Source organism: Oncorhynchus mykiss, unplaced genomic scaffold, assembly GCF_057628025.1.
Source record: "Oncorhynchus mykiss isolate SJ-2025 unplaced genomic scaffold, ASM5762802v1 scaffold93, whole genome shotgun sequence".
Taxonomy (NCBI): domain Eukaryota; kingdom Metazoa; phylum Chordata; class Actinopteri; order Salmoniformes; family Salmonidae; genus Oncorhynchus; species Oncorhynchus mykiss.
In genome coordinates this window covers 1,478,587-1,494,637 of record NW_028322092.1, presented here as the reverse complement: position 1 = coordinate 1,494,637, position 16,051 = coordinate 1,478,587, and the positions used below count along the sequence as shown (strand labels likewise).

Here is a 16,051-nt window from a genome sequence, read left to right as displayed (position 1 = left end):
GATATTCTCCCGGTTGAGCCCATGGTCAACCATTATCTAATTCATACTCCCATGACGCTCTCTCCCACTGCGGCTGCTGCTGCTCCTGCTGCCTCTGTTCCTTCTTCGGCTGCACCTTGGTGCGGCTATACTCCCCTGGTTTAGCCCAGGGTCCTCTCCCGTCGAGGATTTCCTCCCATGTCCAGAAATCCTTACAACGTAACTCCTCTTCTTGCTGCTGCTGCTGCCTGTTGACACGCCGCTTGGTCCGTTGGTGGTGGGTGATTCTGTAATGAGTTTCGTCTTCATACGAAGGAGAGTCGGACCAAAATGCAGCGTGTGGTTTACGATCCATGTTTATTAATAATACGAAACACGAATCTCCAATACAATACTACAAAACAAAACGTAACGAAACCCTAACAGCCTATATAGTGTGAACACAGGGACACATAGGACAGGAACAATCACCCACAAACACACAGTGAAACCCAGGCTACCTAAATATGGTTCCCAATCAGAGACAATGACGAACACCTGCCTCTGACTGAGAACCATATCAGGCTGAACATAGAAATAGACAAACAAGACATGAAACATAGAATACCCACTCAGATCACACCCTGACCAATCAAAACATAGAAAATACAAAGTAAACTATGGTCAGGGCGTGACAATCAACTCCCGAGATGAGTTGATAGGCTTAAACCGAAGTGAAATGGCTAGCTGGATAGCGCACACGCTAATTGTCGTTGTGTTGCTGGTTCGAGCCCAGGGAGGAGCGGGATGGAAGCTATACTGTTACACTGGCAATACTAAAGTGCCTATAAGAACATCCAATAGTCAAAGGTTAATGAAATAGAAATGGTTTAGAAGGAAATAGTCCTATAATTCCTATAATAACTACAACCTAAAACTTCTTACCTGGGAATATTGAAGACTCATGTTAAAAGGAACCACCAGCTTTCATATGTTCTCATGTTCTGAGTAAGGAACTGAAACGTTAGCTTTCTTACATAGCACATATTGCACTTTTACTTTCTTCTCCAACACTCTGTTTTTACATTATTTAAACCAAATTGAACATGTTTCATTATTTATTTGAGGCTAAATTGATTTTATTGATGTAATATATTAAGTAAGGGAATACCCCCTGAAATGGACAAAAATGAATAGGAAGTCATTGGCACTGGACAAACCATATACACGGTGTCCAATACCACTCAATTCGGCGTCGTTTCGTTCAAAGTTGATTGCAAATGCCATATGGCAAATGCCAGGTGTAACACTTTAAAAATCCAACAGGTGGCGAGTGCGCTCCACCGTGGTTTTTCATATTGCAAATGTAACACAAGTCAACATCCAAAAGTACAATTTTGAAAAAGTGAAAAAAAAATCTAAAACTTATCACCCCTTTTAAAAAGTGCCGTTTTTGGAAATTCTTTTGATTTTTTTTTTTGTCAATTACACATGTGTAAGAATTGTATGAATATACTTTTATCCAATTTTATTATCATTATTTTTATTTTTTTACTTGTGCATAAGGAATATGTTTTCTCCACTTGCAATATGATTTCATAGGAAGTCAAAAGTCAAAAATAGCAAAAATTTTGAAAAAACTTCACACCCTTAAAAAGTGCTTTCTAGACTGTTTTTCGAAATATGCCAGACAAGCATTTGTGTAAGTTTATCATGGCATAATGCTATGCTAGGCTCTGCTGGCAGCAGGCAACATTTTCACAAAAATAAGAAAAGCAACCAAATTAAATCATTTACCTTTGAAGAACTTCGGATGTTTTCACTCAGGAGACTACCAGTTAGAGAGCAAATGTTCCTTTTTTCCCAAAATATTATTTTTGTTGGCGAAATAGCTCCCGTTTGTTCGTCACGTTTGGCTAAGAAATCGACCGGAAAATGCGGTCACTACAACGCTGTACTGTTTTCCAAATTAGCTCCATAATATCGACAGAAACATGGCAAACGTTGTTTAGAATCAATCCTCAAGGTGTTTTTCATATAACAATTCGATAATATACCCGTCGGGACAATTGGTTTCTCATAAGAAGCAATTGGAAAAATGGCTACTTGTGTACTTTACGCAAGATTTTCTGCGGGAGCCATGCGGGATCCATTATGTGACCACTTGCTATATATGGTCCCTTACAGCTATTCTTCAACATAAATGCGTAAAAAGACGTCACAATGCTGTAGACACCTTGGGGAATACGTGGAAAACGTAAGCTCATTCGTAGCTCATTCACAGCCATATAAGGAGTCATTGGCATGAGGCGGTTTCACTTCCTGATTGGATTTTTATCTGGGTTTCGCCTGTCACATCAGTTCTGTTGCACTCACAGACAATATCTTTGCGTTAAAGTGTTTTCTATCCAAAGTTGTTAATTATATGCATAGTCGAGCATATTTTCGTGACAAAATATCTTGTTTAAAACGGGAACGTTTTTTAACCAAAAATGAAAATACTGCCCCCTAGTTACAAAAGGTTAATAGTTCAAACAAGGTTAACTAATGCAGGCAGTGTATGTCTCTACGCACCCCAATGTGTCCCTCCTTCCAAGCTGTGTGTGTGTGTGATTGAGTTTTCCTTTGAAATTTTATGGGAAAAAATGACTGATTTACAGTTCATGGGGGTTGCCTAATCACACATATGAACATATGAAGTTTTGGACAGATCTGACTTTTTTAACCCTTCGAAACAGCCCCTGTGATACCGATTATGGCACTTTGGGTTGGCACAGGAAGCTATAAGTCAACACATATCCTCATTGGGGTATGCCTTTACAGAATCCTGAGTTTTAAGTCTTTAAGTTAAGAACTGATTTACACAGGGTTGAATGCACTATGTCTGTCAAACTGCAGGCAGGGTATGGATATACACGTTTAGGGTGATTTTAACCACTTCCGGTTGCTACAGGAAGCTTAGAATCGACACAGGTAGACCTCATAGTGGCTTGATGGACTGTCATTGAAGACAGGTTCATAAGGCATTCATAACCTACATAGGCTTCAGGTTGACTTTAGAGGAGCAGGCAATGTATTCCTATGGGGAGAGAAGTCATTGTAATCTGTGAGACCAAAAAAACCCTGTTTTACTGTTAAGGGTTAATGCCACACGGTCAAGGTTAGGCTTGCACGGATCGGGAGGACCTCAGGAACGTACCTGAGGTCGAATTGTGCTTCTCACCCTAACGGTTCTCTCACTGTCACCCAAAAGCAAATTACATTTAGGGCCAGGCTTCATTTTGGGCCTACGTTTTTTCACGGTCGCTGCACTCAGAGCGAGCTACGGTCAAGCGGGGCATCTCGTTGAACTCGGCACAGCCTAGAGATTATGGAAATGCCATTGCAGGCTCTGTGTGTCTTTAAGCACCGCACTTTGTCACTCCATCCTTGCTGTGTGTGTGTGTGTGTGTGTGTGTGTGTGTGTGTGTGTGTGTGTGTGTGTGTGTGTGTGTGTGTGTGAGAGAGCTTTTCTTAGACATCTGTTGGGAGAAATGACTGACTTACAGTTCATGGGGGTTGCCTAATCACACATATTAAGTTTTGAAAAGATCTGACCTTTTTAACCCTTTGAAACGGCACCTATGACGTCATTTTAAGGCACTTCCGGTTCACACAGGAAGCTGAAAGCGACCTCTAATGCATATTATAAGATGTGTGCATGAAGTGTATTATGTTACAGGTCAGATGTCACATTCCTGTTGTCATTCTGAAATACATCGAAGTAGAAACTTAGTGTGGAATGGATTAGGTCCGGGATCTTTTAACCACTGGTAGTAATGTCACATGATCTCCCTGACCAATCAGCTATCGAAGACTGACAAATGCTACAGTAACACATATTGTGCAATGACTTTTGACATCCTGGAGTGGTGGACTTCCTGTCTCACAGTATTTAAGGCTCAGACGCACATGCTGTATTGTCACTGGGTGTGCACCGTGAGTATCTGTGAGTATCTGTGCTGTATCTGTATCTGTGCTGTATCTGTGAGTATCTGTGCTGTATCTGTGAGTATCTGTGAGTATCTGTGCTGTATCTGTGAGTATATGTAAGTATCTGTGAGTATCTGTGCTGTATCTGTATCTGTGAGTATCTGTGAGTATCAGTGAGTATCTGTGCTGTATCTGTGAGTATCTGTGCTGTATCTGTATCTGTGCTGTATCTGTGAGTATCTGTGCTGTATCTGTGAGTATCTGTGAGTATCTGTGCTGTATCTGTGAGTATATGTAAGTATCTGTGAGTATCTGTGCTGTATCTGTATCTGTGAGTATCTGTGAGTATCAGTGAGTATCTGTGCTGTATCTGTGAGTAATTGTGCTGTATCTGTGAGTATCTGTGAGTATCTGTGCTGTATCTGTGAGTATCTGTGAGTATCTGTGCTGTATCTGTATCTGTGAGTATATGTGCTGTATCTGTGAGTATCTGTGCTGTATCTGTATCTGTGAGTATCTGTGCTGTATCTGTGAGTATCTGTGCTGTATCTGTGAGTATCTGTGCTGTATCTGTGAGTATCTGTGCTGTATCTGTGAGTATCTATGAGTATCTGTGAGTATCTGAGAGTATCTGTGCTGTATCTGTGAGTATCTGTGCTGTATCTGTATCTGTGAGTATCTGAGAGTATCTGTGCTGTATCTGTGAGTATCTGTATCTGTGAGTATCTGTGAGTATCTGTGCTGTATCTGTATCTGTGAGTATCTGTGAGTATCTGTGCTGTATCTGTGAGTATCTGAGAGTATCTGTGCTGTATCTGTGAGTATCTGTGCTGTATCTGTATCTGTGAGTATCTGTGCTGTATCTGTATCTGTGAGTATCTGTGAGTATCTGTGAGTATCTGTGCTGTATCTGTATCTGTGCTGTAAAAAAGAATGGCACGTTTCTAACTTGCATTTCCACTTCCTGATAATTAGTTGATTTGATAGGCGCTACAAGACGAACGCCAGTTAATCTAATTGACCCACCAGGTAAGACAATACTGTAGATTCCACATGGTTGCTAAATGGCTATTTCAACTGATCTTGTGCTTCACGTGATGACTTAGTTTTTCTATTATATGATATTCATTAAAACACGTAGTAACGGCTCAATTGATTAGTTCATTGCATAAAGAAGAGACGTTTTAAGGTATCCTAACATTTACACAATGTGAGAAGGTTCATGTCTATAGGCACTTTGACAGCTCTATTTTGTGTTACATGTTCAGGTTTACTAAAAATACGCAGAACGTAGAAGTATATTGAGCATACTTCCTGTTTCTTTAGAAGGGAAATGCTTTTAGATTTAGAGTAAATATGCATCATTGAGCTCAAAACTAGACCTGTTTTAAAGAATCATGACTGGGATCTTAGATGTTATAGAGTAAAACAGCAGCTATTTCACTTTGTTTCCTCTGAGTGTAGGAGCACAACAGGAAAATATTAAGGAACTTGAACTCGGGAATCTGAAGAACCCTGCCATCAACCAGTTCCTGCAACAACAAGCACCACCAAGGATGGCTGGAGAAAACCTCTACAATGTCACGGACGACGTCCCGTCCACTTGGAGCATCGTTGAAACCGTCGTACAGTGGACAACGTTCTCCATCGGCTTTCCTCTGATCTGTCTGTCCATTTATGCCATGTACTTCCTGATCCGAGCTGATCACATCGCTCCGGTCTACGTTATCAACCTTCTTATTGCAGATCTCGTTCAGATCTGCACGAGGCCGTTCAACCCGTCTGGTACCTGGAAAACGATTGTACTTTTTATTGATTTCTTCGGTATCAGTGCGAGCATTAGTTTCATGGTATGTGTTGCTCTGGAGAGATATCTTGTGATTGCATTTCCTCTCTGGTACCGTTTTCGTCGTAACATCAAATACTCACTCATAATGTCCTCCTTTATCTGGGTTATCCCTTTCATCCAAATCTGCATGTTCTACCTCACACCGACTCTCGAGAGGAAACTGATTCTGTTTGCAGTTAACCTCCTCATACCCTTTCCGTTGCTCGTATTCTTCCTCGTGGGCACGTTGAAAGCTCTGTCCGTCTCCATCTCTGTGCCAGCTGTCGAACAGAGACGGATTATTGGTACCCTGGCCCTTGTGCTGGGCAATTACACAGTCCTGTTCCTACCCCTCATCATACAATATCTGATATCAGGGGTAACAGGCCGAGAAAATGTAAAGATCGGGACCCTCTTTGAGAGATTCAGCCCCCTTGTGGATCCCCTACTCTATGTGTTCATGAGAAAGGGAGCTAAGGACACTCTGGCCTTCCCCTGCTTCGGCAAGCTCATGGGTGACGAGGAGCAGAGTCAGGTCACCAACACCATGACCATGACTGATAGTGTAGTAGAAGGCTCCAGGTAGGACAGATGCAGGGTAATGGACTGTATCTGTACGATTCACTATGTATAACTCCTATCAACTCTAACCACTAGGCTACCCTGCCTCCTCTACACTATAACCACTAGGCTACCCTGCCTCCTCTACACTCTAACCACTAGGGTACCCTGCCGCCTCTACACTCTAACCACTAGGCTACCCTGCCTCCTCTACACTCTAACCACTAGGCTACCCTGCCTCCTCTACACTCTAACCACTAGGCTACCCTGCCTCCTCTACACTCTAACCACTAGGCTACCCTGCCTCCTCTACACTCTAACCACTAGGCTACCCTGCCTCCTCTACACTCTAACCACTAGGCTACCCTGCCCCCTCTACACTCTAACCACTAGGCTACCCTGCCTCCTCTACACTCTAACCACTAGGCTACCCTGCCGCCTCTACACTCTAACCACTAGGCTACCCTGCCTCCTCTACACTCTAACCACTAGGCTACCCTGCCTCCTCTACACTCTAACCACTAGGCTACCCTGCCTCCTCTACACTCTAACCACTAGGGTAATGGACTGTATCTGTACGATTCACTATGTATAACTCCTATCAACTCTAACCACTAGGCTACCCTGCCTCCTCTACACTCTAACCACTAGGCTACCCTGCCTCCTCTACACTCTAACCACTAGGCTACCCTGCCTCCTCTACACTCTAACCACTAGGCTACCCTGCCCCCTCTACACTCTAACCACTAGGGTACCCTGCCTCCTCTACACTCTAACCACTAGGCTACCCTGCCCCCTCTACACTCTAACAACTAGGCTACCCTGCCCCCTCTACACTCTAACCACTAGGCTACCCTGCCCCCTCTACACTCTAACCACTAGGGTACCCTGCCTCCTCTACACTCTAACCACTAGGGTACCCTGCCTCCTCTACACTCTAACCACTAGGCTACCCTGCCTCCTCTACACTCTAACCACTAGGCTACCCTGCCCCCTCTACACTCTAACCACTAGGCTACCCTGCCTCCTCTACACTCTAACCACTAGGCTACCCTGCCTCCTCTACACTCTAACCACTAGGCTACCCTGCCTCCTCTACACTCTAACCACTAGGCTACCCTGCCCCCTCTACACTCTAACCACTAGGGTACCCTGCCTCCTCTACACTCTAACCACTAGGCTACCCTGCCCCCTCTACACTCTAACAACTAGGCTACCCTGCCCCCTCTACACTCTAACCACTAGGCTACCCTGCCTCCTCTACACTCTAACCACTAGGCTACCTGCCACCTCTACACTCTAACCACTAGGCTACCCTGCCTCCTCTACACTCTAACCACTAGGCTACCCTGCCTCCTCTACACTATAACCACTAGGCTACCCTGCCGCCTCTACACTCTAACCACTAGGCTACCCTGCCTCCTCTACACTCTAACCACTAGGCTACCTGCCACCTCTACACTCTAACCACTAGGCTACCCTGCCTCCTCTACACTCTAACCACTAGGCTACCCTGCCTCCTCTACACTATAACCACTAGGCTACCCTGCCTCCTCTACACTCTAACCACTAGGCTACCTGCCACCTCTACACTCTAACCACTAGGCTACCCTGCCTCCTCTACACTCTAACCACTAGGCTACCCTGCCTCCTCTACACTATAACCACTAGGCTACCCTGCCGCCTCTACACTCTAACCACTAGGCTGCCCTGCCGCCCCTACACTCTAACCACTAGGCTACCCTGCCCCCTCTACACTCTAACCACTAGGCTACCCTGCCTCCTCTACACTATAACCACTAGGCTGCCCTGCCTCCTCTACACTCTAACCACTAGGCTACCTGCCTCCTCTACACTATAACCACTAGGCTACCCTGCCTCCTCTACACTCTAACCACTAGGCTACCCTGCCTCCTCTACACTCTAACCACTAGGGTAATGGACTGTATCTGTACGATTCACTATGTATAACTCCTATCAACTCTAACCACTAGGCTACCCTGCCTCCTCTACACTCTAACCACTAGGCTACCCTGCCTCCTCTACACTCTAACCACTAGGGTAATGGACTGTATCTGTACGATTCACTATGTATAACTCCTATCAACTCTAACCACTAGGCTACCCTGCCTCCTCTACACTCTAACCACTAGGCTACCCTGCCGCCTCTACACTCTAACCACTAGGCTACCCTGCCTCCTCTACACTCTAACCACTAGGCTACCCTGCCTCCTCTACACTCTAACCACTAGGCTACCCTGCCTCCTCTACACTCTAACCACTAGGCTACCCTGCCTCCTCTACACTCTAACCACTAGGGTAATGGACTGTATCTGTACGATTCACTATGTATAACTCCTATCAACTCTAACCACTAGGCTACCCTGCCGCCTCTACACTCTAACCACTAGGCTACCCAGCCTCCTCTACACTATAACCACTAGGCTACCCTGCCGCCTCTACACTCTAACCACTAATGGACTGTATCTGTACGATTCACTATGTATAACTCCTATCAACTCTAACCACTAGGCTACCCTGCCTCCTCTACACTCTAACCACTAGGCTACCCTGCCTCCTCTACACTCTAACCACTAGGCTACCCTGCCTCCTCTACACTCTAACCACTAGGCTACCCTGCCGCCTCTACACTCTAACCACTAGGCTACCCTGCCTCCTCTACACTCTAACCACTAGGATACCCTGCCTCCTCTACACTCTAACCACTAGGCTACCCTGCCTCCTCTACACTCTAACCACTAGGCTACCCTGCCTCCTCTACACTCTAACCACTAGGCTACCCTGCCACCTCTACACTCTAACCACTAGGCTACCCTGCCTCCTCTACACTCTAACCACTAGGCTACCCTGCCGCCTCTACACTCTAACCACTAGGCTACCCAGCCTCCTCTACACTATAACCACTAGGCTACCCTGCCGCCTCTACACTCTAACCACTAATGGACTGTATCTGTACGATTCACTATGTATAACTCCTATCAACTCTAACCACTAGGCTACCCTGCCGCCTCTACACTCTAACCACTAGGCTACCCAGCCTCCTCTACACTATAACCACTAGGCTACCCTGCCTCCTCTACACTCTAACCACTAATGGACTGTATCTGTACGATTCACTATGTATAACTCCTATCAACTCTAACCACTAGGCTACCCTGCCTCCTCTACACTATAACCACTAGACTACCCTGCCGCCTCTACACTCTAACCACTAGGCTACCCTGCCTCCTCTACACTCTAACCACTAATGGACTGTATCTGTACGATTCACTATGTATAACTCCTATCAACTCTAACCACTAGGCTACCCTGCCGCCTCTACACTCTAACCACTAATGGACTGTATCTGTACGATTCACTATGTATAACTCCTATCAACTCCTTGTTCAAATTATCGGATCGAAACGAAGCTTTAACAGTGTTCTCTTCTTTGTTAAAATTATACCTTTACGGGCCTCCCGAGTGGCGCAGTGGTCTAAGGCGTCACTACAGACCCGGGTTTGATTCCAGGCTGTGCCATAACCGGCCGCGACCGGGAGTCCCAAGTTACCGGCACACAATTTTCCCAGCATTGTCCGGGTTAGGGGAGGGTTTGGCCAGGGGGGGATTTACTTGGCTCATCGCGCTCTAGCGACTCCTTGTGGCGGCCCGGGCGCCTGCAGGCTGACTTCGGTTGCCAGTGGACGGTGTTTCCTCCGACACGTTGGTGCAGCTGGCTTCCGGGTTAAGCGTGCGGGTGTTAAGGTGTGCGGTTTGGCTGGTCATGTTTCGGAGGATGCAACCTTAGCTGCAACTCCCCAACGGGCTCGGGGGAGGCAATGAGACAAGATCGCAATTGGATAGCACGAAATTGGGGAGGAAAAAGGGGGTTAAAAAATGTATTGTTTTATTGTTGTAGTTAAAATGTGAAGAGTACATGCCTTGCTTTTTTATATAAAATACATGACATACTGTATTGTACACAGCCCTATTCTGCATTGCGCTATCTGTGTTGGGCTTGTATTGCAGCTTTTCAGAAAAATATGGACTTGTTTCCTTCAATAAACTGATAATGTGGATATTTGAGATCACTCTTTCTCCTCTTTTGTTCCCATTCTCTCCCGGAGTCCCTTTAAAAAAAGAGGACACTGAAAGTGGTCAGAGTTAGAGCCAGTTTGTTCATTGTACCTTGGTGACGCAGTGGCCAGGGCAGATAGGGGTTTGAATGACTAGGCATGTTGGGCAGCCTTCCTTCTCCAGAGACACAGTCTGGTTGATGGGCTGACAGGGCTGCGTGAGAGACCCCTCAACGGGTTCCAGGAGAACGAACAGGGAGATCAGGAGAACGCACAGGAACAGGGAGATCAGGAGAACGCACAGGAACAGGGAGATCAGGAGAACGCACAGGAACAGGGAGATCAGGAGAACGCACAGGAACAGGGAGATCAGGAGAACGCACAGGAACAGGGAGATCAGGAGAACGCACAGGAACAGGGAGATCAGGAGACCGCACAGGAAAAGGGAGATCAGGAGACCGCACATGAACAGGGAGATCAGGAGAACGCACAGGAACAGGGAGATCAGGAGAACGCACAGGAACAGGGAGATCAAGGTGCCTACACACGAAGACCTAACATCCTGAAAGAGAGCCTAAGTGAAAACAAATGATTTTCTCTGGCATTAGAAATTGTACAGTGGAAATGTCTTGTTATTTGTGAATAGTTGTAATAACTATATATAACAGTAAGAGAAGTCTGATCAATAGAGACGGGTTTACCTGAAGGATTCAGTCTGATCAATAGAGATGGGTTTACCTGAAGGACTCAGTCTGATCAATAGAGATGGGTTTACCTGAAGGACTCAGTCTGATCAATAGAGATGGGTTTACCTGAAGGACTCAGTCTGATCAATAGAGACGGGTTGAAGGACTCAAAGGGGTCAGCAGGCAGTCGTCACGTTCTGACCTTTATTTTCCTTTGTCTTTATTTAGTGTTGGTCAGGGTGTGAGTTGGGGTGGGCAGTCTATGTTTAGTCTTTATTTAGTATGGTCAGGGTGTGAGTTGGGGTGGGCAGTCTATGTTTAGTCTTTATTTAGTATGGTCAGGGTGTGAGTTGGGGTGGGCAGTCTATGTTTAGTCTTTATTTAGTGTTGGTCAGGGTGTGAGTTGGGGTGGGCAGTCTATGTTTAGTCTTTATTTAGTATGGTCAGGGTGTGAGTTGGGGTGGGCAGTCTATGTTGTCTTTATTTAGTGTTGGTCAGGGTGTGAGTTGGGGTGGGCAGTCTATGTTTTGTCTTTATTTAGTGTTGGTCAGGGTGTGAGTTGGGGTGGGCAGTCTATGTTGTCTTTATTTAGTGTTGGTCAGGGCGTGAGTTGGGGTGGGCAGTCTATGTTTAGTCTTTATTTAGTATGGTCAGGGTGTGAGTTGGGATGGGCAGTCTATGTTTAGTCTTTATTTAGTGTTGGTCAGGGTGTGAGTTGGGGTGGGCAGTCTATGTTTAGTCTTTATTTAGTATGGTCAGGGTGTGAGTTGGGGTGGGCAGTCTATGTTGTCTTTATTTGGTGTTGGTCAGGGTGTGAGTTGGGGTGGGCAGTCTATGTTGTCTTTATTTAGTGTTGGTCAGGGTGTGAGTTGGGGTGGGCAGTCTATGTTTAGTCTTTATTTAGTATGGTCAGGGTGTGAGTTGGGGTGGGCAGTCTATGTTGTCTTTATTTAGTGTTGGTCAGGGTGTGAGTTGGGGTGGGCAGTCTATGTTTAGTCTTTATTTAGTATGGTCAGGGTGTGAGTTGGGGTGGGCAGTCTATGTTTAGTCTTTATTTAGTATGGTCAGGGCGTGAGTTGGGGTGGGCAGTCTATGTTGTCTTTATTTAGTGTTGGTCAGGGTGTGAGTTGGGGTGGGCAGTCTATGTTTAGTCTTTATTTAGTATGGTCAGGGTGTGAGTTGGGGTGGGCAGTCTATGTTTAGTCTTTATTTAGTGTTGGTCAGGGCGTGAGTTGGGGTGGGCAGTCTATGTTTAGTCTTTATTTAGTATGGTCAGGGCGTGAGTTGGGGTGGGCAGTCTATGTTTAGTCTTTATTTAGTATGGTCAGGGTGTGAGTTGGGGTGGGCAGTCTATGTTGTCTTTATTTAGTATGGTCAGGACGTGAGTTGGGGTGGGCAGTCTATGTTGTCTTTATTTAGTGTTGGTCAGGGTGTGAGTTGGGGTGGGCAGTCTATGTTGTCTTTATTTAGTGTTGGTCAGGGCGTGAGTTGGGGTGGGCAGTCTATGTTTCGTCTTTATTTAGTATGGTCAGGGTGTGAGTTGGGGTGGGCAGTCTATGTTGTCTTTATTTAGTATGGTCAGGGCGTGAGTTGGGGTGGGCAGTCTATGTTGTCTTTATTTAGTATGGTCAGGGTGTGAGTTGGGGTGGGCAGTCTATGTTGTCTTTATTTAGTATGGTCAGGGCGTGAGTTGGGGTGGGCAGTCTATGTTGTCTTTATTTAGTGTTGGTCAGGGTGTGAGTTGGGGTGGGCAGTCTATGTTGTCTTTATTTAGTGTTGGTCAGGGTGTGAGTTGGGGTGGGCAGTCTATGTTTAGTCTTTATTTAGTATGGTCAGGGCGTGAGTTGGGGTGGGCAGTCTATGTTTAGTCTTTATTTAGTATGGTCAGGGTGTGAGTTGGGGTGGGCAGTCTATGTTTAGTCTTTATTTAGTGTTGGTCAGGGTGTGAGTTGGGGTGGGCAGTCTATGTTGTCTTTATTTAGTATGGTCAGGGTGTGAGTTGGGGTGGGCAGTCTATGTTTAGTCTTTATTTAGTGTTGGTCATGGCGTGAGTTGGGGTGGGCAGTCTATGTTTAGTCTTTATTTAGTGTTGGTCATGGCGTGAGTTGGGGTGGGCAGTCTATGTTTAGTCTTTATTTAGTATGGTCAGGGTGTGAGTTGGGGTGGGCAGTCTATGTTTAGTCTTTATTTAGTGTTGGTCATGGCGTGAGTTGGGGTGGGCAGTCTATGTTTAGTCTTTATTTAGTATGGTCAGGGTGTGAGTTGGGGTGGGCAGTCTATGTTTAGTCTTTATTTAGTATGGTCATGGCGTGAGTTGGGGTGGGCAGTCTATGTTTTGTGTTTGTATGTTTAGGTTTCTGTTTTCGGCCTAGTATGGTTCTCAATCAGAGGCAGGTGTCGTTAGTTGTCTCTGATTGAGAATCATACTTAGGTAGCCTGGGTTTCCCTGTTGGTTTGTGGGTGTTTGTTTCCTGTGTCAGTGTTTGTCACCACACGGGACTGTTTCGGTTTGGTTTATTTCATGTTATCGTTTATTGTTTTGTATTTCATAGTGTTCAGGCTTTTCTTATTAAAATTTGTCATGAACACTTACCACGCCGCATCTTGGTCCGATCCTTACTCCTCTTCGGACGAAGAGACGTGTGTCCTGATGGGCTGTGTGTTTGGGCATTTAAACAGTGGAGGAGGCTGGTATTCAGGGTTGGAGGCTCTCTGCTCATGATTTCTCCCCTTTCACAACAACCTTGAATAGAATCCCATGTTGGTAACAGAATGGATGACTTTGACACAATGACTTCCTCCTGAACTCTACTTTGCACAGTTTAGACTTCTGCATGTGACTCGGTACCTGTACCCCAGCACATTGACTCGGTACCTGTACCCCCACACATTGACTCGGTACCTGTACCCCCACACATTGACTCGGTACCTGTACCCCCACACATTGACTCGGTACCTATACCCCCACACATTAACTCGGTACCTGTACCCCCACACATTGACTCGGTACCTGTACCCCCACACATTGACTCGGTACCTGTACCCCCACACATTGACTCGGTACCTATACCCCCTGTATGTTGCCTCATTATTGTGTTACTTTTCTAAACTTTTATTCAGTAAATATTTGCTTCACTATTTTCTTGACTGCAGTGTTGGTTAAGGGCTTGTGAGGAAGCATTTCACAGTAAGGTCTGTATACCACCTCTACCAGGGTTGGTTAAGGGCTTGTGAGGAAGCATTTCACTGTAAGGTCTGTATACCACCTCTACCAGGGTTGGTTAAGGGCTTGTGAGGAAGCATTTCACAGTAAGGTCTGTATACCACCTCTACCAGGGTTGGTTAAGGGCTTGTGAGGAAGCATTTCACTGTAAGGTCTGTATACCACCTCTACCAGGGTTGGTTAAGGGCTTGTGAGGAAGCATTTCACTGTAAGGTCTGTATATCACCTCTACCAGGGTTGGTTAAGGGCTTGTGAGGAAGCATTTCACAGTAAGGTCTGTATACCACCTCTACCAGGGTTGGTTAAGGGCTTGTGAGGAAGCATTTCACTGTAAGGTCTGTATACCACCTCTACCAGGGTTGGTTAAGGGCTTGTGAGGAAGCATTTCACAGTAAGGTCTGTATACCACCTCTACCAGGGTTGGTTAAGGGCTTGTGAGGAAGCATTTCACTGTAAGGTCTGTATACCACCTCTACCAGGGTTGGTTAAGGGCTTGTGAGGAAGCATTTCACAGTAAGGTCTGTATACCACCTCTACCAGGGTTGGTTAAGGGCTTGTGAGGAAGCATTTCACAGTAAGGTCTGTATACCACCTCTACCAGGGTTGGTTAAGGGCTTGTGAGGAAGCATTTCACAGTAAGGTCTGTACACCACCTCTACCTTGTCACAACACAACTGATTGGTTCAAACGCATTCAAATGCATTAAGAAGGATATAAATTCCACAAATTCACTTTTAACAAGGCACACCTGTCAATTGAAATGCATTCCAGGTGACTACCTCATGAAGCTGGTTGAGAGAATGCCAAGAGTGTGTAAAGCTGTCATCAAGGCAAAGGGTGGCTACTTTGAAGAATCTCAAATATAAAATATTTATTTACAACTTTTATGTAGTTGGTTACTACATGATTCTATATGTGTTCTTTCATAGTTTTGATGTCATCCATTTATTCTACAATGTAGAAAATAGTAAAAATGAAGAAAAACCCTTGAATGAGTAGGTGTGTCCAAACTTTTGACAGGCACTGTATGTAACCCCACAATTTCAACATTAGTGACAAGGAAGTCATTTTTCTGAAGTATTTGCACAATATTTCATTTGTTGCATTTGTGTGTGGTGGAGGACTGTTATCACGTTTCATCATTGTCTCAACATATTGGTGTTAAGTCTGACGGACCTAGACATTGTGACTGACCTATAAAAGTCTGGTGGAATATCACTAGTAAGTTTGTTTTATTCTCAAGTAGCTGCCTGTACTCCAGCACATCAAGTCTGTGAATATAAAACTAACAGCTTCTTCACCCAAAAAGGTGTATGCATATTAGAGGTCGACCGATTAATAGGAATGGCCGATTAATTAGGGCTGATTTCAAGTTTTCATAACAATCGGAAATCGGTATTTTTGGGCAGATGTTTTTTTTATACCTTTATTTAACAAGTCAGTTAAGAACACATTCTTATTTTCAATGACGGCCTGGGAACAGGTTAACTGCCTCGTTCAGGGGCAGAATGACAGATTTTCACCTTGTCAGCTCGGGGGATTCAATCTTGCAATTCAATTCAATCTTGCAATTTTACAGTTAACTAGTCCAACGCAATAACGACCTGCCTCTCTCTCGTTGTACTCCACAAGGAGTGGAGTGGAGCCTGTTACGTGAATGCAGTAAACCAAGATAAGTTGCTAGCTAGCATTAAGCGTATCTTATAAAAAACAATCAATCATAATCACTAGTTAACTACACATGGTT

General features: G+C 45.1%; 1 protein-coding gene across 1 annotated transcript; it reads left to right on the top strand.

The window, feature by feature from the left end:
• The first annotated feature begins 3,857 nt into the window (after positions 1–3,857).
• LOC149970157 (G protein-coupled receptor 4-like) lies at positions 3,858–10,405 on the top strand. Its single transcript, XM_090228571.1, has 3 exons — positions 3,858–3,946; positions 4,906–4,959; positions 5,395–10,405. The coding sequence occupies exons 1-3, from the start codon at positions 3,910–3,912 to the stop codon at positions 6,342–6,344; spliced, it is 1,041 nt and encodes a 346-aa protein (XP_090084697.1). The 5' UTR covers positions 3,858–3,909; the 3' UTR covers positions 6,345–10,405.
• The last annotated feature ends 5,646 nt before the right edge of the window (positions 10,406–16,051 follow it).